The sequence below is a fragment of the Gigantopelta aegis genome, chromosome 5 (genome assembly GCF_016097555.1).
Source record: "Gigantopelta aegis isolate Gae_Host chromosome 5, Gae_host_genome, whole genome shotgun sequence".
Lineage (NCBI taxonomy): Eukaryota > Metazoa > Mollusca > Gastropoda > Neomphalida > Peltospiridae > Gigantopelta > Gigantopelta aegis.
Window position 1 is genome coordinate 15,659,792 of NC_054703.1, and position 26,719 is coordinate 15,686,510.

The following is a 26,719-nucleotide window of genomic DNA, read 5'->3' on the forward strand; positions in this document are numbered from 1 at the left end:
AGATTAACTCAACCTAGTGTTAATTTTCACGGGCTGAAATTAGGGTATGTCCCTTTAAGATAAAAAAAAAATGTCTTCAACAAATCCCATTCCGGGCCTCCGGAATACCTGATCCAGCGATGTTGTTGGTGAAGCCATTGACAAAGTGAATTATCGAGTAGAGATAGAAACCGCGTCACTCCTGTTAACTGGCGCGCTGTGGCGAAAACAGAAAGAAAAGGCAAGAGGTCTCGATATGAATTGACGTTTGTTAAACAACATTGTCTGTCAATCGAGGTCGGCGCTGAAAACCCGCTTGTTGGAATATAAAGTGGAAGATTATTAAGGCCGCCTCGAAGAATAGATATCCATAGTCAGTTGTTTGGGATTATACACACGGGAGAGGACTTGCTGTCAGTGTGTATAGATGGTGAAATGACTTCACACTATTGAGCGCTGACACACAGGTGAGTGAGTTTTTTTGGTGTTTAGAATATTTCAGAGTTTGAAACAGATTTGAGAAATCGGATTAAAATATATCCCATTTGTTTAGTTCATATTATTCTTCAATAGGTGAATTTATGAAGTTATAAATTCTAATTCTAGAATGTACTTGTACAGCATTGTATGATACTTCTGTCTCGAACTTTATTTTGTTGCTACACATTATTTTTGCATTTACCATTGTTTGACACCCAACAGCCGATTTAGTTTTCGTGCTGGAGTGTCGTTAAACATCTATTCTTATTCTATTCTATTCTATTCTATTCTATTCTATTATATTATTTTGTTGTCTGAAATTGTAAAATTGTAAAACAACAAAACAAAATCGTATCAAGAGACGTTTGGTATTTCAGATTCTGGATATAAAAACTTTCTTTTCTTTCTGTTTTAAAGAAGCTAAAAACAAAATCGTATCTAGTCTTGACTTTGATATATTTCTGTTTAAAATTGCTATTTTTTTGTTTGGAATAATAAACAGAAATGAATTACAATTCTAAGTAACCGGCTTCGGTGGCGTCGTGGTTAGGCCATCGGTCTACAGGCTGGTAGGTACTGGGTTCGGATCCACTTGCACCGACCATGTTCCATAACTGGTTCAACAAAGGCCATGGTTTGTGCAAATAAAACATCCCTTGCTGTCTGTCGTAAAAGAGTAGCCTATGTGCCGACAGCGGGTTTCCTCTGTAAAAAAAAAAAAACAGTGTCAGAATGACCATATGTTTGACGTCCAATAGCCGATGATAAGATAAAAAATCAATGTGTTCCAGTGACGTCGTTAAATAAAACAAACTTTACTTTTCTAATTGTATAATCACTTGTAAATGTCGCACGGCACTTCACAGCACACTATTAGTTCGGCTTATCGTTATATTCGTGATCAGTCGCGGATCCCGGGGGTCGGGGTCGAGTGGCTCTACCCCCTTATCACGACGAAACAAATTATTATTGTTCCACTTCAGTGCATTCATCACTGATACAGAACTTCTATTCAAATAGTTTAATTAGACACACGGTATTGAATAAATCCTGGATCAGTGCCATTTTTAAATTGTTAAATATTAATATTCACATTATTATATATTTCTAAAAAACATATTTAAAAAAGAAAACAAAACAAACAGACAAACAAACAAACAACAAAGATAAACAAACAAAAAACCGAACACATATACCATGCTTAAACGTTTTATACATGCCAATCGGTGACATTAAGATTCTGTAGATTATATAAAAGATCCCTTGCTGCTAATCGAAAAAGAGTAGCCCATGAAGTGGCGACAGCGGGTCTCCTATCTATATCTATGTGGTCCTTAATCATAATATTATGGCTGACGCCATATAACCGAAAATAAAAATTAGTTCAGTGCGTCCTTAAATAGAAATATTCTGTAGCAGGCATAGTTGGTTTGTTGCTGTTGTTGCTTTGTTGTTGTTGTTGTTGTTGTTGTTAAGGCGGGGGTGCAACGTCCAAAAAGGGGAAACTACGGTATTCCAAAATACACTAATGTGTACAATAGCTGTTGAGGGTTTTTATGGTATTCTGAAGTTCGGGGAGGGGTACCAAGATTATTTTAAAGGGACATACCCTAGTTTTTAAACACTATGGCATATTTTTTCACTATTAATGTTGTTTATGATCACTGAAATCAAACATTACTTATATTGTATTCTTCAGATTATCCCTTTCCGTACATTCAAAGTGTTTCGCACGTGCGTCTGAGAAATAACAGATATGGAGTCTAGTTTTAGTCTAGTTTTAACGATATTTGACCGTTTCAACGTCACAGACTCTTGTTTTACTATCTTGTAACGTTATTCAAATGTGTTTCAGGTTTGTAACATAAAGGGACATTCCTGAGTTTCCTGCAATTTTAAAGATGTTATCGACTAACAGATATTTTTTGACGACTGTAATTACATACCAAATGTATTTTTCTGCATAAAATATTAGTGGCTGTATATTAAACGTGTTTCTGATTGTTCTAATATTTGTACTAGGTTAAATTTCATTTTATTTCCTAAAACAGATTTTTTCGTACGTACGAAATTATTTGAAGACAAAATCCAGTTTGGCCTTCTTACAAATATTAAGACGACCAGAAACACATTGAATATACAGACATTGATATTCTAAACAAGAAAATATATTTAATATGTAAGTATAATCGTAGAAGTATTTTATTAGTCCGAAAACTCGGGAATGTCCCTTTAACTTTAACTTAGTGTCCATTTTTACGGGTTAAAACTAAAGTCTGCGCCTTTAAGCAACATACTAAACCTATAGCTTTGATGACTGTCAGAACTGACATCCAATAGCCGATAATCAATTAATCAATGAGCTCTAGTGGTGTCGTTAAAAAAAAAAAATCTTTAACTTTTCTTCTAACTACGTGTCACAATGACCAATCAAATGTGTGACATCCAATGGCCAATGGTTAAGAAATCAATGTGTTCTAGTGGAGTCATTAAACTAAATTTTATTACAAAACGTGCTGAACAATGTTTTTAAGAAAGAGTTATGTACCTTTAAAATGTATGAATTTCAAGGGGAAATCCTTAAAAAAAAAAAATGGATATGGGGGATCGATCCCATCTAAACAATTTAAATGCCCTCGTTTTTATCAATTCGTTTACATGGGAAGGGAACTCTATTAACGTAACCATATCCCAAAGGTTCAGGCACGCCCACCCCGGACTTAGCCTCTGGCATCGTGAGTAACCAATTCCGGGACAGGACGGGGGAGGGGGGGGGGTGAAGGGGGGTAAGTTTGAGGTGGGCGGAATTTGGAAAAAATTGGCAAAGTTGAAAATAACCATGTTTGGTTTACAGTTTTTATTTCACGAATTCCACACTTTTATACGGCTGCTCTTTTCAGGAGTTAGTGCATGTCCCCTCCCTAAAATATTCATTGGGTCCGCTCTCGAATTTAAATAGTTGCATTTATATGCAAAACTGTATTTAATTGTTTTGTAAATATAGTTGTATCATCAAACTAAAATATCTTTTTTTGTATTTATTTACTTAATTACCACGACTGGTATATCAAAGGCCATGGTGTGTCATATCCCGTCTGTGGGCCCATTGGGCTATTTCTAGTTCCAACCAGTGCACCACGACTAGTATAATAAAGGCCGTGGTATGTGCTATCCTGTCTGTAGGATGGTGCTTATAAAACGTTCCTTGCTACTAATGGAAAAATGTATCGGGTTTTCTCTCTGAGACTATATGTCAATTTACCAAATGTTTGACATCAAATAGCCGATGATTGATAAATCAATGTATTCTAGTGATGTCGTTAAACAAAACAAACAGCTTTTACTTATTTATTAATTATTAAAGTGACATTCCCGAGTTTGCTGCACTTTTTAAGATGGTATCGATTAACAGAGACTTTTTAACGATTGTAATTACATATCAAATATACTTTTCTGCATGCAATATTAGTGGCTGTATATAAACGTGTTTATGATCGTTCTAATATTTGTACTGGTTTAAATTTCATTTTATTTCGTACGTACGAATCCAGTTTGGGCTTCTTACAAATATTAAGACGACCAAAAACACATTGAATATACAGACACTGATATCCTAAACAAGAAAATATATTTAATATGTAAGTTTAATCGTAGAATTATTTTATTAGTCGGAAACATCTTACAATGCAGCAAACTCAGGAATGTCCCTTTAAAAAAATTATTATATATTTATTGGTGGTGATGTATGGTTGTATGTCTGAAATATATAAACTTCAAACGTCTATTCCTAAATATGGATACTAGTACCACCACCACCACCACCTCCCACCCCCCACACACACATATACACGCACTTCCGGTTCCATTGTTCAATCTCGTGTACCTGTTTGTCGTAGTAGCGCCACCGTGCGGAACGTTATTGTTGTACGTGTTTGAACGTATTGTCGTGTTTTTAAGTTCAATGAGGTGCAGTTGAGCACAATAATGGGAAATGGCTCAGCCCGCGTTGATTGGTATTGTTGTGCGATTGTGATAGATACGTAAGTTATCGCACACGGCACGAAATATGATCCGAGATCAAATCGACGGTAACGACCGAGTCCATCTGAGGTTGATATTTGGGCTGATAGCTTACGTGTACAACGGCGTATCCATAACGCATTTTAGGGGAGGGGTAGAGCTCCTATAAAAGTCTTTTATCCTTTTTTTCTTCTTTTTTTTTCTTTTTTTTTTTTTGTATAAATACTTCTGCAATTAATAAACTCGATGATGTCGTGGTTAAGGCATCGGAAATAAGGCTCGTAGGTACAGGGTTCGCAGCCTGGTACCAATTCCCACCCAGAGCGAATTTTAACGACTCAGTGGGTAGATGTATGACCACTACACCCTCTTCTCTCTCACTAACCACTAAGCAACTAAGCAACTAACCCACTGTCCTGAACAGACAGCCCAGATAGCTGAGGTATGTGCCCAGGACAGCGTGTTTGAACCTTAATTGGATATAAGCACGAAAATAAGTTGAAATGAATGAATAAACAATTTCAAACATCTATTTGTTGTTGTGATAATAAATTCGTTAAATACCCTGTTAGTTTTCAGGCACTTGTAATGGTTTTAGAGGGGGTGGGGTGGGTGGGTGCACACCTCTACATCTCTTTATTGGATCCTCTACTGGTTCTCGCTCCAGCCATTGCACCACGACTGGTACATCAAAGGCCATGGTATGTGTTATCCTGTCTATGGGATGGTGCATATAAAAGATCCCTTGCTGCTAATCGAAAAGAGTAGCCCATGAAGTTGCGACAGTGGGTTTCCTCCCTCAATAACTGTGTGATTAACCATATGTCCGACGCCATATAACCGTAAATAAAACGTGTTGAGTTTGTCATTAAATAAAACATTTCCTTCCTTCCTCTACTGGTATCATTCTGAAACAAAAGGGGCCAATGTGTATCTCAGTGGTAAATTGCTCACTAAGGTGAGGTGGGGCATAAGATCGATCATTCCCCGTGGGATCCATTATTTCCCCCCGTTCCAACCAGTTCCCCGCGACTGGTATATCAAACGCCGTGGTATGTGACCTCGTGTCTGTAGATTGGAAAGCGACTTTTTAAGATTCCAATCTGCCGTTTATAGTAACTAACAACTTTTCTAAAATGTCCGACGTTATATAACCGTAAATAAAATGTGTTGAGTGCGTCGTTAAATAAAACATTTCCTTTCCTTTCGTTCTATAATGTATGTATTATGGAGAAGGCCTAGTAAGTTGTATGACTTGTGCCTAATCCATTTGTTCTTTAAAAGCAATAAAATATGTTTCAATCAAACAACTCTTCTCTTTATCTTGACACACTGTCGAAACGATCATATATTAGACATAACTAACCGTGCTTTAAAACGCGCTCTTTGTCTTTTCCTTTCTTTCCCGGTCTGGAACAAGAACCGTATCAATATCACTATACCTAAACCGGTACAATATAGATTTATATTTTCGTTTATACTTGTTAGAAGACGTAAATTTATACTGAACATATACTAAGCATAAATAACTGTGTATTAAAATGTGATTTTGCCTTTTCTTTTCTTTTTGCCGTCCTAAACCAAGGACTATATCTATGTCATTATACCCAAATCCAGGGGCGTAGGCTAGGGGGTTCGAGGGGTTCGGACAAACCACCCACCCCCCACCCCCACCCCGCTGAAGCAAATGGTCCGCTTTTCAGAACTAAAACATACAGGTTTATACATATGAAGTTTCTTGTGGTGCAAAAACAAAATAGAAAAAGGTTCACTTGGTTCATATCCGAAGCCCCCCCCCCCCCCCCCAGGTTCAGATCACGCTACGCCCCTGACATCGTTACTATATAGATTAATGAATTTATTTAAACTTGTCAGAAGACGTAAATTTATACTGAACATGTACTAAACATACATTAACCTGGATTAAAATGTGATTTTGTCTTTTCTTTTTCTTTTTGCCGTCCTAAACTAAAGGCTGTAATCAATATCTATTCCGAAATCTAAACCAGTAATACACTTGATTTATGACCGGCCTCGGTGGCGTCGTGGTTAGGCCATCGGTCTATAGGCTGGTAGGTATTAGGTTCGGATCCCAGTCGATGCATGGGATTTTTAATCCAGATACCGACTCCAAACCCTGAGTGAATGCTCCGCAAGGCTCAACAAAGGCCATGGTTTGTGCTATCCTGCCTGTGGGAAGCGCAAATAAACGATCCCTTGCTGCCTGTCGTAAAAGAGTAGCCTATGTGGCAACAGCGGGTTTCCTCTGAAAAAACAGTATCAGAATGACCATATGTTTGACGTCCAATAGCCGATGATAAGATAAAAAATCAATGTGCTCTAGTGGCGTCGTTAAATAAAACAAACTTTTCTTTTGATTTATGAATTCAAGAATGCTTGTGAAAAGAAGTAACTACCGATTTACTTACTGAGCATATATTAGACACAAATAACCGTGGTTTAAAAAAAAATTTCTTTCCCTTGTCTTTCTTTGTACTTCTAAAACAAGGGTATCACTTTAATTTCCAATTTACCATAGTTTGACACCCAATAGCCGATATATTTTTCGTGCTGGAGTGTCGTTAAACATTCATTCATTCTATTCTATTCTATTCTATTCTAAAACAAGGGATATATCAATACCATTATACTGTATATTTAAACCAGCAGCATACTAAATTTATTAATCCATTTATGTTTCTTGAAACACGTAAATACTGAACATGTATATTAGACTCAAACAACCGTTGTTTATAATGTGTTGTTTATAATGTGTTGTTTTTTATGTGTTGTTGTGTTTTCCTTTGTTTAGTTTTTTTGTTTTTTATTCTCCAGTATTTGTTGTTCTAAACCAAGGGATATATCAATACCATTATGCCTAAACCTAAACCGGTACTGTACCAGATTTATGAATTCAGATACTTGTTAGAACAAGGGCTATATCAATACCATTATACCTAAACCTAAACCAGTACTGTACCAGATTTATGAATTCAGATACTTGTTAGAACAAGGGATATATCAATATTATTACACCTACACCTAAACCAGTACTGTACCAGATTTATGATTACAGTTATACCCGTTAGAACAAGGGATATATCAATATTATTATACCTAAACGTGAACCAGTACTGTACCAGATTTATGAATTCAGATACTTGTTAGAACAAGGGATATATCAATATTATTACACCTACACCTAAACCAGTACTGTACCAGATTTATGATTACAGTTATACCCGTTAGAACAAGGGATATATCAATATTATTATACCTAAACGTGAACCAGTACTGTACCAGATTTATGTTTTCGGATATACTCGTTAGAACAAGGAATATATCAATAGTATTATACCTAAACCAGTATTGTACCAGATTTATGATTACAGTTATACCCGTTAGAACAAGGAATATATCAATATTATTATACCTAAACGTGAACCAGCACTGTACCAGGTTTATGAATTCAGTTATACTTGTGAGAACAAGGGGTATATCAGTATTATTAAAAAGTAAAGTTTCTTTTATTTAACGACGCCACTAGAGCACATTGATTTTCTATCTTATCATCAGCTATTGGACGTCAAACATATGGTTATTCTGACACTGTTTTTTTAGAAGAAACCCGCTGTCGGCACATAGGCTACTCTTTTACGACAAGCAGCAATGGATCTTTCATTTGCACTTCCCACAGACAGGATAGCACAAACCTTGGCCTTTGTTAAACCAGTTATGGATCATTGGTCGGTGCAAGTGGTTTACACCTACCCACTGACCTTTGAGGAGCACTCACTCAGGGTTTGGAGTCGGTATCTGGATTAAAAGTCCCATGCCTCGACTGGGATCCGAACCCATTACCTACCAGCCTGTCGACCGATGGCCTAACCACGACGCCATCGAGGCCGGTTCAGTATTATTATACCTACACCTAAACCAGTAGGAGAGGAACGGGTTAGTTGGGCCATTTTATACTCTAACAAGTCCTGTGCTTAAATTAAGATATGCTAGGTTATGGTTTATAGTGTAATGTTTGCAGTATATAGTTATGCACACATTCTAGTCAAGTTATCTTAAGTTAGTCGTGTCCCTGCATAATAATGGCTTATTAAACATTTTATACAAATGGCTCAAATAATCCACCTTCTGGGGTAAGATGTGCCAGGTCAAGGGGCAAGTTGATCAATATGCTGTACTTTACTTGAAGATTGTTTTATTCGAAGGCAAACAAATACAAACATAATAAAGATCGTAATTTGAAACTCCAAACATATTAAGCATATAGTAATGTCTGATAAACATATTGTAAGACTGAAAACATTCATTTTGAATATGTCTCTGTACAATAGCCTACTACGAGAGATTTCTCGAGAACATATCTCACAAATAATAATATATTTTCAAGACTATATAACATACCACCAATCACGTTAAATCATTGAATTAAGTCAACAAGAACGCATTAACATTTGAGAACTAACTTCAAATCCTGTCTCAAACAGAAATTGAAAGTTCTGTCTTGACACATGTTATTCAGTATCTCTACAAGTCCCATTTGGTAAGATCACACATGAAGATTGATTTATTCCAATGCAGACAAATTCAAACATAATAAACATCGTAATTTTACAATCCAAACATATTAAGCATATAGGAATGTCTGATAAACATTGTGTGTATAAGACTGAAAACGTTCATTTTGAATATGGAAAAAACATACTGGAAAAAAAAGACAATAGGGGTAAATTGATCATATTTAGAAAATACAATGGCGTAAGTTGTTCATGGATCAACATCCCCCAATCAGACTGGCACAACTTGCCCGATACTGGCCATTTTAATATTTTAATCCATGCTGTTAAAATAGCGGCACAAACGTAACCCAAACTGTTCGTGGAAATACACAGTAAAACAATGTTTTAATCACAAGTCGGGGAACATGATTCTCCTGATATAAATCAATATATCTTGAGTGATGAATCTTACTTTCTCCTGTGTTAAAATGTATTTTTCAAGGCAAAATTTACATAAGTGTGCCTGCTGCCTGACCATTACATCATTGAGGCACAGGGTCGTGGCCTCTCCAAATATGGTGCCAAATGTCACATGTCTCTTGTCAGAAACCAATGGGAAGGGGTGGATCAACTAACCCAGTGGCTTAACTAACCCGTCCCTCCCCTACTGCAGGGACATATCAATATTATTATACCTAAACTTTAACCAGTACTGTACCAGCTTTAGGAATCCAGTTATACTTCTTAGAACAAGGGATATATCAATATTATTATACCTAAATCTGAACCAGTACTGTACCAGGTTTATGAATTCAGTTATAGTTGTTAGAACTAGGGATATATCAATAGTAGTATACCTAAATCTGAACCAGTACTGTACCAGGTTTATGAATTCAGTTATAGTTGTTAGAACTAGGGATATATCAATAGTAGTATACCTAAATCTGAACCAGTACTGTACCAGGTTTATGAATTCAGTTATAGTTGTTAGAACTAGGGATATATCAATATTATTATACCTAAATCTGAACCAGTACTGTACCAGGTTTATGAATTGAGTTATAGTTGTTAGAACAAGGGATATCAATATTATTATACCTAAACCTGAACCACTACTGTTCTAGATTTATGAATCCAGTTAGAACAAGGGATATATCAATATCATTATACCTAAACCTGAACCACTACTATTCTAGATTTATGAATCCAGTTAGAACAAGGGATATATCAATATCATTATACCTAAACCTGAACCACTACTATTCTAGATTTATGAATCCAGTTAGAACAAGGGATATATCAATATCATTATACCTAAACCTGAACCACTACTATTCTAGATTTATGAATCCAGTTAGAACAAGGGATATATCAATATCATTATACCTAAACCTGAACCACTACTATTCTAGATTTATGAATCCAGTTAGAACAAGGGCTATATCAAAACCTGAACCACTACTGTTCTAGATTTATAAATCCAGTTAGAACAAGGGATATATCAATATCATTATACCTAAACCTGAACCACTACTATTCTAGATTTATGAATCCAGTTAGAACAAGGGCTATATCAAAACCTGAACCACTACTGTTCTAGATTTATGAATCCAGTTAGAACAAGGGATATATCAATATCATTATACCTAAACCTGAACCACTACTATTCTAGATTTATGAATTCGTAAAATGTACGCTTGTTGAAACATGCAAATACGGAAGCACGTGTTAGACACCAAACAACAATTGTTTAAAATTTGCTTTTCTTTTCCTTGCATTTACTTTTCTTTAGTTTGCCATTCTAAAACAAGTGATATCGATATCGTTACACTGTGTACCTGAACCGGTACTAAACTAAATTTATGGATTCATTTACTAGTATGCTTGTTGGAACATGCGAGTACTGAACAATGATGAATTCATACCAGGCGCACAATGTTTGTTAAACAAAACCCTGGCACTTTGTTTAAATACCTACTGTTACCTGCCAAACGTATATTCTTTTCATCGTCCCGCCCCCTTTGGGGCTCTTCTAGAATGGATCGCAGGAGGGTAGGAAGTGCCTTGGAGAGTGTGTGTGTGGAGGGGGGGGGGGGGGGGGGAGACAGAAAGCTCTTTTTATATATATATATATATATATATATATATATATATATATATATATATATATATATATATATATATACAGTTTTGTCCACCATCCACAAATAATTTTTTCAGTTTAAACCATTTATATAGAGAGATAATACTGCAGCTGACACACATGGCATAAAATTGAAGGGACTGTCCTGAGTTGGCAGCCATTGTAAGATGTTTCCGACTAACCAAGCCTTTTCGGCAATAATATTTACATAAAATTAACTGCATTTTTTGTTAGTTTAGAATACCGGTATCTGAATATCCAATATGTTTGTGATCGTGTTGTGCTAATGTTTGTAAAACAATTACTTTTAAAAAAAATTCATTTTACTTCGTAATATATATATATATATATATATATATATATATATATATATATATATATATATATATATATATATATATATATATATATTAATTAATGTTAATGATAAAAACCGGCTCTAAAAGTGAACAATACGCTGTAGTGTTTATAAACTACCGGCCTCGGTGGCGTCGTGGCAGTTCGGATCCCAGTCGAGGCATGGGATTTTTAACCCAGATACCGACTCCAAACCCTGAGTGAGTGCTCCGCAAGGCTCAATGGGTAGGTGTAAACCACTTGCACCGACCAGTGATCCATAACTGGTTCAACAGAGGCCATGGTTTGTGCTATCCTGCCTGTGGGAAGCGCAAATAAAAGATCCCTTGCTGCCAATCGGAAGAGTAGCCCATGTAATGGCGACAGCGGGTTTCCTCTCAAAATATGTGTGGTCCTTAACCATATGTCTGACGCCATATAACCGTAAATAAAATGTGTTGAGTGCGTCGTTAAATAAAACATTTCTTTCTTTCTTTTGTTTATAAACTAGGGTCTGTCTCTTTAATAAATATTGGAATATTCCGGTTATATTGTGATTTGGTTCGATCTATTATATCTCGTTTATAAGCATATGGTTCGATATATTTTGATTATATATTATATGTTTGGTTTAGTACCATTATATTGTGCTATAGTACGGTATATTTTGGTGATATTGTTATAATATCTTTGGTTTAGTACGGTTATATTATTTCTATAGCACTGTGTATTTTGGTTATTTTCTGATTTTATATTTCAGTTATAGTACTGTTATTTTGAGATACGGTTCGATATATTCCGGTTATATCTAAATCTAGCAATATTATTATTTCAACTTACGGATTTCCATAATTTATGCTACACTTTTGAAAGCTTTTTTTTTTTCAAAACAAACTCGAAAGCGAAATACGATAGTGACACTTTAAATGCTGTTTGTATATTGATACGCTGCATAGCCACTTTAATTTATTGGCTACACGCCAGAAAAATTCTTATAAAGTGATACGTTTCAATTAGGATAATAATTGACTGTTAGAAACGAAGGGAGTAAGATTACCATTCGCAATTTATAAACCACCAATCCAGTTAAAACCTTAGATGTGGTCAACATGGCGGAACTATCCACTTGTAGAATTCATATTTTGATAATACGCGTGTATTTTAGGTCGCTGTCAACTGGGTCTATTTATAATAGTGAAATGTAAACAGAAAGCATAAAGTTTGCTATATTTTATTGATGGCAAAAGTATTTAAGACGTCACATGCGTTTAAAAATTGATGGATGTGTATTTACATATGGATATAGTACCCAATAATGTACTTAAAACTACTTAACCACTTACGGTTGACGTACACTCGTTGTGGGTACCATAACATAGACGTAGATTACCTTACTCCATATCCATTCATGTTGGTGGTAATGTTAACATTGTTTTCTAATAAAACTATGAGAGCGAGACGTAGCACAGTGGCAAAGTGCTCGCCTGATGCGCGGTCAGTCTAGGATCAATCCCCGTCGGTGGTCCCAGTTGGGCTATTCTCGTTTCAGGCAGTGCACCACGACTGGTATATCAAAGTGCGTGGTATGTGCTATCCTCTCTGTGGGATGGTGCATGTTAAAGATCTCTTGCAACTAATAAAAAGATATAGCAGGTTTCCTTTCCAAGATAATATGTCCAAAATTACCCTTGAAGTGTGCTGAAGCTAGTTAACTGGAAGTTATTATTGGCAATTGGCAAAGGTGTTAACGTGCACATTCAGAGCAAGCTGCTGTAGCGCACGCCTGTCTTGGGCACGAGAACCGGCCTCGGTCGGCTTTTCTGTCCAGGACAGGAAAGGATGAGGGGTGAAGAAGGGACCGCCTGCACTGGCAGGTGCAAGGGAGCATCAGCAGTCCAATCAAGTTGGTAACAGGCGGAGGGTGGTATGGTGCTATGTAATTTGGAATGTCCCGCAGGATTAAGCCAAAGAGAAAGGGTGCGCATTTCAGTGAAGGAAGTTTGGCGCAATTTTGATGGTTATTCGAATGTGAAAGGTGGGGAGCTACGTATAGGTTTCAATTTAGTAGGCCGAGAGTAGCTCGTTTATAGGACAATGGTGCTGCTGAGGTGTCTCCCTAGGTTACCCGTAGGGCCCTTAGAGAAAGGGCCTGATCTCTTCTGATTGTGGCATGATAACCCAGGGGAGACTCGAGCAATTGTGTATATGTCGGACGAGGTGGAGGCGGTTGTTGATCTTGATGTTTGCCGTTGGTGGCGTGGTTGTGTTTGTTTGGTTTCCTCTTCCGATGTCTGTGTGCCCAAGAAGTCCTACCAGCAACAAGGGTTTGTAGGGGGATGGATGGAGGAGGCCGGTATTCTTTTGTCCAGCTTCCTCCGTGTGCAGTGTAATAGTGTACTCGGAGTCGGTATTCGTTTGCCCGACTCCTTATTAGAGTACGTGCTGGGCCATTAGTTTATTTTATTTGTGGGCGGATGCATTGTTATCATTAGTCAATGCATCCTTTGTGAATTGTTGCGTGAGTGCATTCCGTTTTCGTGTGTACCTATTTATTGTGTTATGGTTGTTCTTATTGTCCTAAGTCCCTATTCTATGTACCCAACGGCCGATCAAAGCCACCCTTCCCCCTCTCTCCTTGAAGTGCGATAGTGAATGCAAGGAGGGGGGTGGGGGATTAAACTAATCTAGCTAGCTAATTTGAAGGTGTGTTCCCTTATAGTGTAAGTATTAGTTTTTAAAAAAGCCTAGTGCTTTAGCATGATAATTTTTAGGTAGCAGGTACTGTTCGTTCGGCAGAAATCGCACTAATTGTAAATAATGAGTATCCCCCCCCCCCCCCCCACCCCCAGTCCCACCCAGGACCCCCAGGGAGTAATGAAGTCCGGTGTTTGGTTTTACTAATTATACTATTCTTACTTTCTCTGGTTTTCTTATCTGGTTGGACATCTGCTTGTAGATGTTTCTAAAAAAAAACCTCACCTTGATCTGTTGTAATAAAACAGTTCCCACTACCATGACATACCTGTAAATACAACCATGATCTATATGTAAATACAACGAGAGGTGGTGTTATGTATAGTATAGTATAGTATAGTATAGTATAGTATAGTATAGTATAGTATAGTATAGTTTATTAGCTTTAAGCCTTACGGCTCATAGGCATATACATAGTTCAATAACTTTAATACAAACGGCTCATATACAATGGGCAATATGTACAGGTGGTAAACAATAACTGGGGAAACAGATTTTACGTGCCCCTATCCACAAGGGTTCAGACACGCCCACCCCGGATTCAGCCTCTGACTACGCCAGTGACCGACTCCGGGGCGGGTGGTGTACAGGTGGTGCTCTTAATCCGTGATTATCTGGATTGGACCAGTGGGAGTGCTGGAAAAAAGAAGAAGGTAATTAACGGCTCCCTGTCCTGGTTAAGTTCCTACAGTGTTAATTGGTTATCTAATTGGCCAATTGGATTATTGTAAATGTCGATCCTGTTTGGCTAAATAAAAGGCGAAGTATGGTTGTGTCCTTTTATAGTTAACTGACATGGGTAGTCCCGTCCCCCCCCCCCCCCCCCCCCCCCCCCCCGCCCCCATACACTGGCAGTGCATTCTGTAGACACTCCCTCGATATGTGCTACAAATGTTCAGTATGCCCATGTCATGTTTGAAGTGAACTGACACGGATTTAAGCTGACAACCTACACCTCACCTCTAATCCGGGTGCATTAATAAGCTGGCGTGGGATGGAACTATAGAAATCAATTTATTATCAATGTTACTGAATATATTACATAAATGTGAAAATTGATTCGCCATTTTCAAGTAACAGTGACACATATTCGGTACGGCTTCGCATTAGTGCTGTTGCCAAAATATGGAGGGATATATGCAAGAACATGAAAGGTAAATGAAATATGTTTTTTGTTACTCTATATGTGAGAAGACTATGGCAAGTGTGTTATGTAAACAATAGCTATTTCGTAGCCAGGATGCGCACGAACTTAACAGACGATTTTAAATGAGAAAGAAAGAGAAAAAAAGAAATGTTTCATTTAACGACGCACTCAACACATTTTAATTACGGTTATATGGCGTCAGACATATGGTTAAGGACCACACAGATATTGAGAAAGGAGACCTGCTGTCGCCACTTCATGGGCTACTCTTTTCGATCAGCAGCAAGGGATCTTTTATATGCACCATCCCACAGACAGGGTAGTAAATACCACGGCCTTTGATATACCAGTCATGGTGCACTGGCTGGAACGAGAAATAGCCCAATGGGTCCACCGACGGGGATCGATCCCAGACCGACCGCGCATCGAGCGAGCGCTTTAACACTGGGCTACATCTCGTCCCAAGAAAGAAAGAGTTTCAGAACCTAAAACGAAACAGACAACTGAAAACAACAAAAATAGTGTTCCGTTGCCTAGGCCATTGGTTTACAGGCTGGTAGGTACTGGGTTCGGATCCTAGTCGAGGCATGGGATTTTTAATCCAGACATCGACTCCAAACCTTAAGTGAGTGCTCCGCAAGCTGAACAAAAGAATATCAGCCTCCCCCACCCAAACCCTTCAATACTTGCTGCTAGTAATAACTTGGTACTTGGTGATACCTCGACCAGAAGCGGTCAGGCCCTTTATAAGGGCCCTAGGGGCAACCTAGGGAGACACCACAGCATCGTAAAGGTCTAAAATTAACGAGCTACTCTCGATTCACTAATATCAAAACCTATATTAGCTCGGCCATTTACCTTTCGACCGACCGTTCAAAATTGCGCCAAATTCCCTCAATCAAAATTGCGCACCCTTTTCTCTTTGGCATTTAACTGCTCCATTCAAATTCCATAGCACCACCACCACCCCCACCCGCCTGCTACCGATTTGATCGGGCTGCTGGTGCTCCCTTGCGCCTGCCATTGCAGGCGGTCCCTCCTCTCCCCCCCCCCCCCCCACCTTTCCTGTCATGGACGGAGGAGCCGGCCAAGGCCGGCTTTTGTGCCCACGACAGGCGTGCGCTACAACAGCTTGTTCTGAATGTGCACGTAAAACCCTATGACATGACATGACATGTTGAGTGCGTCGTTAAATAAAACATTTCTTTCTTTCTTTCCATTGCCTAGGTACTGCTATAATAACGAGCTGATTTAAGTACGGATATTAAAGGTATATAGCAGTTAGCAGTTTAAAGCTGCAATCTCGCACCATTATATTACTATATCCTTTATTAATTCAAATAAAAGATACAAAGTTCAATGTTAATAAAATCGTGTGTTATTGCTGTCAGCGCTTTATCGCCAACTGCCTTCATGCAGAGTACCATACCAATAGGAACCGGGGAAAGATGTACTACCCTATATAAATAAAAAAAACTAAAATGTGGCTTTTGCCACCACCCCACCCCCACTAGATATTATGCTTCCTCCTCTAGAGATTGCACCTCCACCCCCACCCCAACCCCCAACCTTCCAAAGTGGTTTCTACAAGCGTACGAGACGGGGCGAGGGGGACAACTGCCCCCTAATGCTGGAGCAAAACCACAAATTCGGGCAAAAATTATAAGATATTCGGGCAAAATGTGCTAACTTAAGACCTTTTTATCATGCATTTCCATAAAAATTAGTTGTAATGCATGTAAAAATGCATAGTGATTCGTTTACAACTCAATATAGCTGTTTGGTAGTAATGCTAATATGAATAAATGTTATGTGTATTAGGGCAATTTGTTTAATTCGGGCAAAAGCCAGCCTGCCCCACCCCACCCACCCCGCCCACACCCCACCCCCCCCACCCCACCCACCCCACCCACCCCACCCACCCCACCCACACCCCACCCCACCCACCCCACCCACACCCCACCCCACCCACCCCACCCACACCCCATCCCCAAATTGTTTTTGTGTTTTTAAATTAATAAATAAATAATGGGAGCCCGTACGCATATGGTTCCCACGGGCCTGCCATGTTTAAATAGTTTTTATTTTATTTTATTTTATTTTCAGATACACGGAATATGACAGAGAAAGTTTAGAAAGTCACTTCAGCACAACTGAACGAAGAGATAATTTATTCAAAATGCCGGCAGAGAAACACGACCATGATCACCACACAAAAGAATCGGCTGCTAAACTCGTGACGTCACACTACGGGCGGAACAAACGGCAAGTGGAGCAGAAAGAGCGGAAACCAGACGACAAACGACGAAGCGAACAATCGACAGGTAATTGTAACATACACGTAATCATTTTAAATACCGCGACAGAAGCAATGAGATAAAAAAAAAATGCGTATGCTAGTGTCAGACTACCAACTGCCACGAGAAGTTGGCTAACTTTCTGCAGTAACGACTTCTACGACTGACCAGTTGCTAGTCTGACTGCTCTTACAACTCGATTCTCATCGTATAACAACCCATTAGTTGTTAATCTGAGCGCTCTTACAACTCGATTCTCGTCGTATAACCCATTAGTTGTTAATCTGAGCGCTCTTACAACTCGATTCTCGTCGTATAACAACCCATTAGTTGTTAATCTGAGCGCACCCGTCTAAGTCGGGGGGTGGGGGAATTACTTCGAGTTCACCAACTTTCTGCTGGCTGTTGGTAGTCTGAGAATAGTATTATTTTATAGGATATCCTTTTGTCTATCTAGAATAGACCATGGGCCTAATTCACTAAACTCTCGCAACTTTGCGATCTCGCAGTGCAATGCTAAAAGACTTACAGAGAGGATTCTTTGTTGTCTAGCAGGGCCTAAAAGACTTACAAAGAGGATGCTTTGTTGTCTAGCAGGGCCTAAAAGACCTGTGTGAATTAGGCCCCATCTATCTAACTGTGGGCTTTTTGTTTTCTGACTATAACCCCACTTATTTGCTGCTAGGTACGGCCCTGAAATACACCAGTGTTCCACGGCAGGCATATCACAGTGCATCCAAATGATCCTTTGCTTGACGACTGGTTGTGAGCAATTTGGGCAACTGGTGTATCCAATGCCGTGGTATGTGTCCTGTCTGTATGAAAATGCCTGTGACGTATGTACTGTCCATATTGCCATGTATTAGACGCCCAACAGTCAAACGAGCCAATCACACAATGTGCTGAGGTGTTGAATAAACATTCTTGTTTTCTCTTTTCTTTAAAGGGACAAACCCTAGTTTTTAAACACTAAGGGATATGTTTTACTATTATAGCCGTTTTTGATAACTGAAATCATACTGTACTTAGATTTTATTGTTTAGATTATACATTTCCGTACATTCGAATTGTTTTTGGTCATCCTGGTGTTTTTAATATCACAGAATGCATTTCTCGTATTTTTTTAAAACGCACGTGCGTCTGAGAAGTAACAATTATGGAGTCGAGTTTTTGGTCTATTTTTAGAGGGTATTTCACCATTTCAGAGTCAGAGACTCATCTTTCACTCAATTGTAACTTTATCCAAATGTGTTACAGGTTTGTAGATTAACTAAACTTAGTGTGAATTTTTATAGGTTGAAACTAGGGTCTGTCCCTATAAGCATACTTCAATTAATTGGACACATCTTTACAAACAAAGTATATTTACTAGTTTTACATTAAATAAATGTTTGATCGCCTTTACAATGAGGAACGCAGTTCGCCGACTTCTATTAGGGTTTTCCCGATCTTATCAGTACATCGACGGTCGGTAATAGTCAAAGGCAGACAGAACTTTTTATTTAAGTCTGGCCATGTGTACACAGGTTTAAAAATATTAAAATACAAAAATACAGGAATAAACGTACATAAGCCACTCCATACAAAATTACGAGAGACTGACATTAAAATAATACCTTAAATAAAATCTATATATACTATATTAATATACATAATATAAAAAATTAAGAAAATCAAAAAGGGGCTTGACGTCGAGTTAAAGTAGAACATCCTTTTTTAACCATATTAAAATATAAATAATACATATTTAAAAATACAACAGTGCCCGACGTTGGGCCAAAATTAAAAATAGGGTTTTGGCAATATTCAAAACTAAATCTTTGTAGGACATTAAAAAACAAAACTTGTGCACGTCTGATAAGAGGTCATACTGGTTGTTAAAAAACAGCTAAATATGTTAAATTAAAACGTAAGTCAGTATACATGGGGCACGCGGTTAAAACATGAACCTCGTCTTCCTTACAATTATTTTGACACATAGGGCATATGCGCTGTTCCACTGGGAGGTTCTCATAGTGCCCAGTCTCAAGACGAATTGAGGCAACCACGCATCGAAATTTTGTATATGCAATCCTGTACTGTTTATGTGTTGAGTGCGTCGTTAAATAAAACATTTCCTTCCTTCTTCCTGTATTGTTTGGGCATCATCATAGTAGCGTAATGTTCATTACCATACCAAGGCTGTAGATAAAGGAATAAAAATAAAAGAAGCACAAGAAGAACAAGAACAAGACGAAAAAGAAAGAAGATGAAACAGAGAGGAAAAAAGAAGAAGATGTAATGGAAGATGGAATTTGAAGGTGATGCTAATAATGTCGTGAGGAAGGAGAACGAAGGAGGAGAAAGAAGGACAATAAAAAATTAATTATATTTTGTCGTGTTTATACTGATAAACTATTAAAGGCATATTGTCACAGACCACTGACCTATTTAATGGTCTAACAAAGTATTACCTGAACAAAAATAATTTGATTAGTCCCTAAATGTACTTTGTTCGACCATCTTCATAACCATCATCTTCATAGCCACCATACTCCATTTATTAATGAGATTTTGCAAAAATAACTGAATTATGGCAATGGTCCATAATTCAAAAACTAAAATTACTGAGAGGGTTGACATGGATTTCACTCCATCATGATTCAGTTACGGTGATGATTTGGTTTCCAACAATTAATGTAATTTTTAGTTATTATCCATTTTTAGAGAAATAAGGTCCTTAAATCTGTGACAGTATGCCTTTAATGTCAAATAATCAAACAATAAACATTTAAACTATTATGTAGCTTTCCGTTCTTTTCATTATCAGATAACCAGCCACCTAAAGCGAGAGATCAGAATGCGAATGACGAATCGGTGGTCCATCTACAAAACGGAGACGAGAGGGTCATCCTGGCATCAGCCGACGAGAGAGGAGAAAGCAAGACAGACGACAACGAAAACACAGCAGACGGCCAACAGACTTCTGGTACAGACGAACTACACACTTCCAGTGCGGATGACCGACAGAAGTCTGATGCAGATAATCAGCATGCAGACGATCGACAGAATTCCGGTACGCAGATGTCAATAGAGGACGACACAGCATCGTCAAAGTCTTCGACGTCAGAGCGATCACAGACGCCTTTCAATCCCCTGTCCAACATCAACCATGACAACTTTGACATCAGGTCGGTGGGCCCATTGGGCTATTTCACATTCCAACCAGTGCACCACGATTGGTATATCAAAGGCCGTGGTATGTGCCATCCTGTCTGTAGGATACCTTGTTACTAATTTTTTTTTTTAAATGTCGCGGGTTTCCTCTCTAAGAGGGGTGGGATTTAGGTCAGTTGGTTGAGTGCTCGCTTGATGTGCTTGCGTCAGAGGATCAAACCACGTCGGTGGATCTATTCAACTGATTGGGATTTTTCTCGTTCCATCCAGTGCACCACAACTGGTCAAAGGCCGTAGTATGTGCTTCCTGTCTGTGGCAAGGGCATATAAAAGATCCCTTGCTGCATTTGGAAAAATGAAGCGGGTTTCCTCTGATAACTACATGTCAGAATTACCAAATGTTTGACATCCAATAGCCGATGATTAATAAATCAATGTGTTCTAATGGTGTCATTAAACACAAAACAAACTCGAGTATGTCAAAATTACCGAATGGTTCACATCCAATAGCCGATGATTTTTCCAAATATTTGACATCCAATAGCCGATGATTAATAAATCAATTTGCTCTAGTGGTGTCGTTAAACAAACAAACTTTAACTATAAGACTATATGTCAGAATTACCAAATATTTGACATCCAATAGCTAATGATTAATAAACCAATGTACTCTAGTGGTGTCATTAAACTATAAGACTATATGTCAGAATTACCAAATATTTGACATCCAATAGCTAATGATTAATAAACCAATGTGCTCTAGTGGTGTCGTTAAACAAAACAAACTTTAACTAGAAGACTATATGTCAGAATTACCAAATATTTGACATCCAATAACTAATGATTAATAAACCAATGTGCTCTAGTGGTGTCGTTAAACAAAACAAACTTTAACTAGAAGACTATATGTCAGAATTACCAAATACATCCAATAGCTAATGATTAATAAACCAATGTGCTCTAGTGGTGTCGTTAAACAAAACAAACTTTAACTATAAGACTATATGTCAGAATTACCAAATATTTGACATCCAATAGCTAATGATTAATAAACCAATGTGCTCTAGTGGTGTCGTTAAACAAAACAAACTTTAACTATAAGACTATATGTCAGAATTACCAAATATTTGACATCCAATAGCTAATGATTAATAAACCAATGTGCTCTAGTGGTGTCGTTAAACAAAACAAACTTTAACTATAAGACTATATGTCAGAATTACCAAATATTTGACATCCAATAGCTATGATTAATAAACCAATGTGCTCTAGTGGTGTCGTTAAACAAAACAAACTTTAACTAGAAGACTATATGTCAGAATTACCAAATATTTGACATCCAATAGCTAATGATTAATAAACCAATGTGCTCTAGTGGTGTCGTTAAACAAAACAAACTTTATAACTATAAGACTATATGTCAGAATTACCAAATATTTGACATCCAATAGCTAATGATTAATAAACCAATGTGCTCTAGTGGTGTCGTTAAACAAAACAAACTTTAACTAGAAGACTATATGTCAGAATTACCAAATATTTGACATCCAATAGCTAATGATTAATAAACCAATGTGCTCTAGTGGTGTCGTTAAACAAAACAAACTTTAACTATAAGACTATATGTCAGAATTACCAAATATTTTGACTATCCAATAGACTAATTAGCAAATGATAGCTAATTAATAAACCAATGTGCTCTAGTGGTGTCGTTAAACAAAACAAACTTTAACTATAAGACTATATGTCAGAATTACCAAATATTTGTCCAATAGCTAATGATAATAAACCAATGTGCTCTAGTGGTGTGTTAAACAAAACAAACTTTAACTATAGCTAATGAATTACCAAATATTTGAATCCAATGCTAATGATTAATCCAATGTGCTCTAGTGGTGTCGTTAAACAAAACAAACTTTAACTATAAGACTATATGTCAGAATTACCAAATATTTGACATCCAATAGCTAATGATTAATAAACCAATGTGCTCTAGTGGTGTCGTTAAACAAAACAAACTTTAACTATAAGACTATATGTCAGAATTACCAAATATTTGACATCCAATAGCTAATGATTAATAAACCAATGTGCTCTAGTGGTGTCGTTAAACAAAACAAACTTTAACTAGAAGACTATATGTCAGAATTACCAAAATTTGACATCCAATCCGATGATTAATAAATCAATGTGCTCTAGTGGTGTCATTAAACAAAACAAACTTTAACTAGAAGACTATATGTCAGAATTACCAAATATTTGACATCCAATAGCTAATGATTAATAAACCAATGTGCTCTAGTGGTGTTTTCGTGTTTCTTACACACCCGTGTACACCATGCAGGACACATGGGTTGTTAACACACGTACGTGTGTTAACAATTTCAAGACATGCGATTGGCTGCTCCTAGGTGCTGACCAGGTCACCAGTGCCAAGCATCCAATGAAATACAACACTGTGGAAATAGATTAAACTGTGACGTATAGTTAACCTGACAATCATGTGTCTGTGACGCGTAAGTGCAACGGCTGTACATAACTTTTAGTCGAAAAAGATGTTAAAATATGCTTAAAACCTGGTTTTTGAGGATACGTAAGAAATAGAATAATACATCTGTGTCCGTTAGCCGACGCCATATAACCATAAATAAAATGTGTTGAGTGCGTCGTTCAATAAACCATTTCCTTCCGTGTCCGTTAGATACCTTTTATCTCACAACTCGTTTAAAAACGTATCAAAATCGCTTTCGTTCGTTAGATACATTTTAAAACAACTCGTGAGATAAACGATATCTAACGGCCACTCATGTATTGTTCTCTTTTTGTACACCAGATCATTCAACTCGAGTATCAGCGATTTCGTGGAGTTGTTTTCGGAGCCGCGCTACCAGGACGTGGACGGCGACTACCCCGTGGACGACCTCATCAGCGTCGTGTCGTCAGTGTCGTCATCCATCGACATGTTCCGCTCCTACACCGAGCAGTCGCAGCGACACCTGGAGGAGCTCAGGTCCAAGATGAAGACTGTGAAGGAAAATATATACATGAGTGTCACCAGGCAGGCCTTCCAAATCAAAGGTACGTGGTGCGCACTGTCCTGTCATTGGACATTGATATCTTAATGTATATAACAAAAGGTAGGTACCTTGTCATTGGATATTTATATTTTAATGTATGTAACATAACAAAAGGTACGTGGTGCGTACTGTCCTGTCATTGGTCATTAATATCTTAATCTATATAACAAAAGGTATGTGTCTTGTTATTGGATATTTATATTTTAATGTATGCAACATAGCAAAAAGTAAGTGGTGCGTACTTTCCTGTCAGTGGATATTAATACTTTAATGTATGTAATGTTACAGAATGTACGTGGTGCGTACTGTCCTGTCATTGATATTTTAATGTATGTAACAAAAGATAGGTGCCTTGTCACTGGATATTAATATTTTAATGTATGTATTGTAAGAAAAGGTATATGGTGTGTACTGTCCTGTCATTGGTCACTGATATTTTAATGTATGTATTTTAACAAAAGATAGGTGGTCTGTACTGTCCTGTCACTGGGCATTAATATTTTAATGTATGTATTGTAAGAAAAGGTAGGTGCTGCGTACTGTCCTGTTTTTTGCATATTAATCTTTCAATGTAAGTAACATAACAAAAGGTAGATGGTATGTACTGTTCTGTCATTGGTCCTTGATATTTTAACGTATGTATTGTAGCAAAAGATAGGTGGTCTGTACTGCCCTGTCACTGGGTATTAATATTTTAATGTATGTATTGTAAGAAAAGGTAGGTGGTACGTAATGGCCTGTCAAAGGACATTAACACTTTAATCTATATAACAACAAAACGAAGGTGGTGTGTACTATTCTGTCATTGGATTTTAATATTTTAATGTATGTATCATAACAAAAGGTAGGTGGTGTGTACTGTCCTGTCATTGGTCATTGATATTTTAATGTATGTACTTTAACAAAAGGTAGGTGGTCTGTACTGCCCTGTCATTGGGTATTAATATTTTAATGTATGTAACATAAGAGGTAGGTGGTGTGTAGTGTCATGTCATTGGGTATTAATATTTTAATGTATGTAACATAACAAGAGGTAGGTGGTGTGTAGTGTCATGTCATTGGGTATTAATATTTTAATGTATGTAAAGTAACAAAATGAAGGTGGTGCGTACTGTCTTGTTAGCTATTGTCTCGTATACATTTTTATTATTTAATTGCAATTTTCTTACTGTCAAACACCATTCTTCTATACATTTTTACTCAACTGGCATTCTCTGTCTCTGTGACCACAAAACTTTATCATTTTCCATTTAAACATTGAGATATGCGTGCTATTTGAGCGTTTTGTAACACAAAAAGCACACAAAACAAACCCCAAACAAACCCCAAAGAAACAAAAGAACAACATTGAAACATGGATCCTATGCTTCTGCTGAGAAGGAATAGTAGCTTTGTTTTGTCACACCATACACCATTGTATTATTTATTTATTTGGGGCGGTCTGGGATCGATCCCCGTCGATGGGCCCATCACACCATACACAACACTGTATTATTTATTTATTTGGGGCTGTCTGGATCGATCCCCATCGATGGGCCCATCACACCATACACAACACTGTATTATTTATTTATTTGGGGCGGTCTGGGATCGATCCCCGTCGATGGGCCCATCACACCATACACAACACTGTATTATTTATTTATTTGGGGCGGTACGTAGCCCAGTGGTACAGCGCTCGCTCGATGCGCGGTCGGTCTGGGATCGATCTCCGTCGATGGGCCCATTGGGCTATTTCTCGTTCTAGCCAGTGCACCACAACTGGTATAACAAAGACCGTGGTATGTACTACCTTGTCTGTGGGATGGTGCATATAAAAGATCCCTTGCTGCTAATCGAAAAGAGTAGCCCATGAAGTGTCGACAGCGGGTTTCCTCTCTCATTATCTGTGTGGTCCTTAACCATATGTTTGACGCCATATAACCGTAAATAAAATGTGTTGAGTGCGTCGTTAAATAAACATTTCTTTCTTTCTTATTTATTTATTTATTTGTGTTTTTCCTTGCTTTCTTATTTCTCTATTATATTTATTTATTTATTTATTTGTGTTTTTCCTTGCTTTCTTATTTCTCTATTATATTTATTTATTTATTTATTTGTGTTTTTCCTTGCTTTCTTATTTCTACCGGCCTCGGTGGCGTCGTGGCAGGCTATCGGTCGACATGCTGGTAGGTACTGGGTTCGGATCCCAGTCGAGGCATGGGATTTGTAATCCAGATACCGACTCCAAACCCTGAGTGAGTGAGCAAGGCTCAATGGGTAGGTGTAAACCACTTGCACCGACCAGTGATCCATAACTGGTTCAACAAAGGCCATGGTTTGTGCTATCCTGCCCGTGGGAAGCGCAAATAAAAGATCCCTTGCTGCTAATCGGAAGAGTAGCCCATGTAGTGGCGACAGCGGGTTTCCTCTCAAAATCTGTGTGGTCCTTAACCCTATGTCTGACGCCATATAACCGTAAATAAAATGTGTTGAGTGCGTCGTTAAATAAAACACTTCTTTCTTTCTTTCTTATTTCTCTATTATATTTATTTATTTATTTAAACGTATTATTGATTCGTATTTATTTGTTTAGTATTTACATATTAAATACTTATTGAATTTTGTCTACATTTCTAAATAAAAATCAATCAGCGTTTCAGTTTTTTCTTTGGAAGTGTGTAAATGAAAAAGAAACAATACGTACACGTAGACGTACACGTACACGTACACTAAATCAATAGGAGATGAAACAAACGATGTCAACAACAGCCGGGTCACGCTTCGCATCTACAAACCGTGATCGAGAAAGTTGATATTCAAAATGTCCGGTATTT

At 37.7% G+C, this 26,719-nt stretch overlaps 1 protein-coding gene across 1 annotated transcript in view; it reads left to right on the forward strand.

Moving 5' to 3' along the window:
- The first annotated feature begins 309 nt into the window (after positions 1–309).
- Positions 310–26,719, forward strand: part of LOC121373689 (death domain-containing protein 1-like) — a 60,249-nt gene continuing 33,839 nt past the window's right edge. Inside the window, exons 1-4 of the mRNA XM_041500417.1 lie at positions 310–446; positions 17,480–17,697; positions 20,480–20,840; positions 23,660–23,904. Of these exons, the coding sequence (XP_041356351.1) occupies positions 17,553–17,697; positions 20,480–20,840; positions 23,660–23,904 (751 nt within the window). The 5' untranslated portion in view covers positions 310–446; positions 17,480–17,552. The remainder of the gene's footprint in view (positions 447–17,479; positions 17,698–20,479; positions 20,841–23,659; positions 23,905–26,719) is intronic.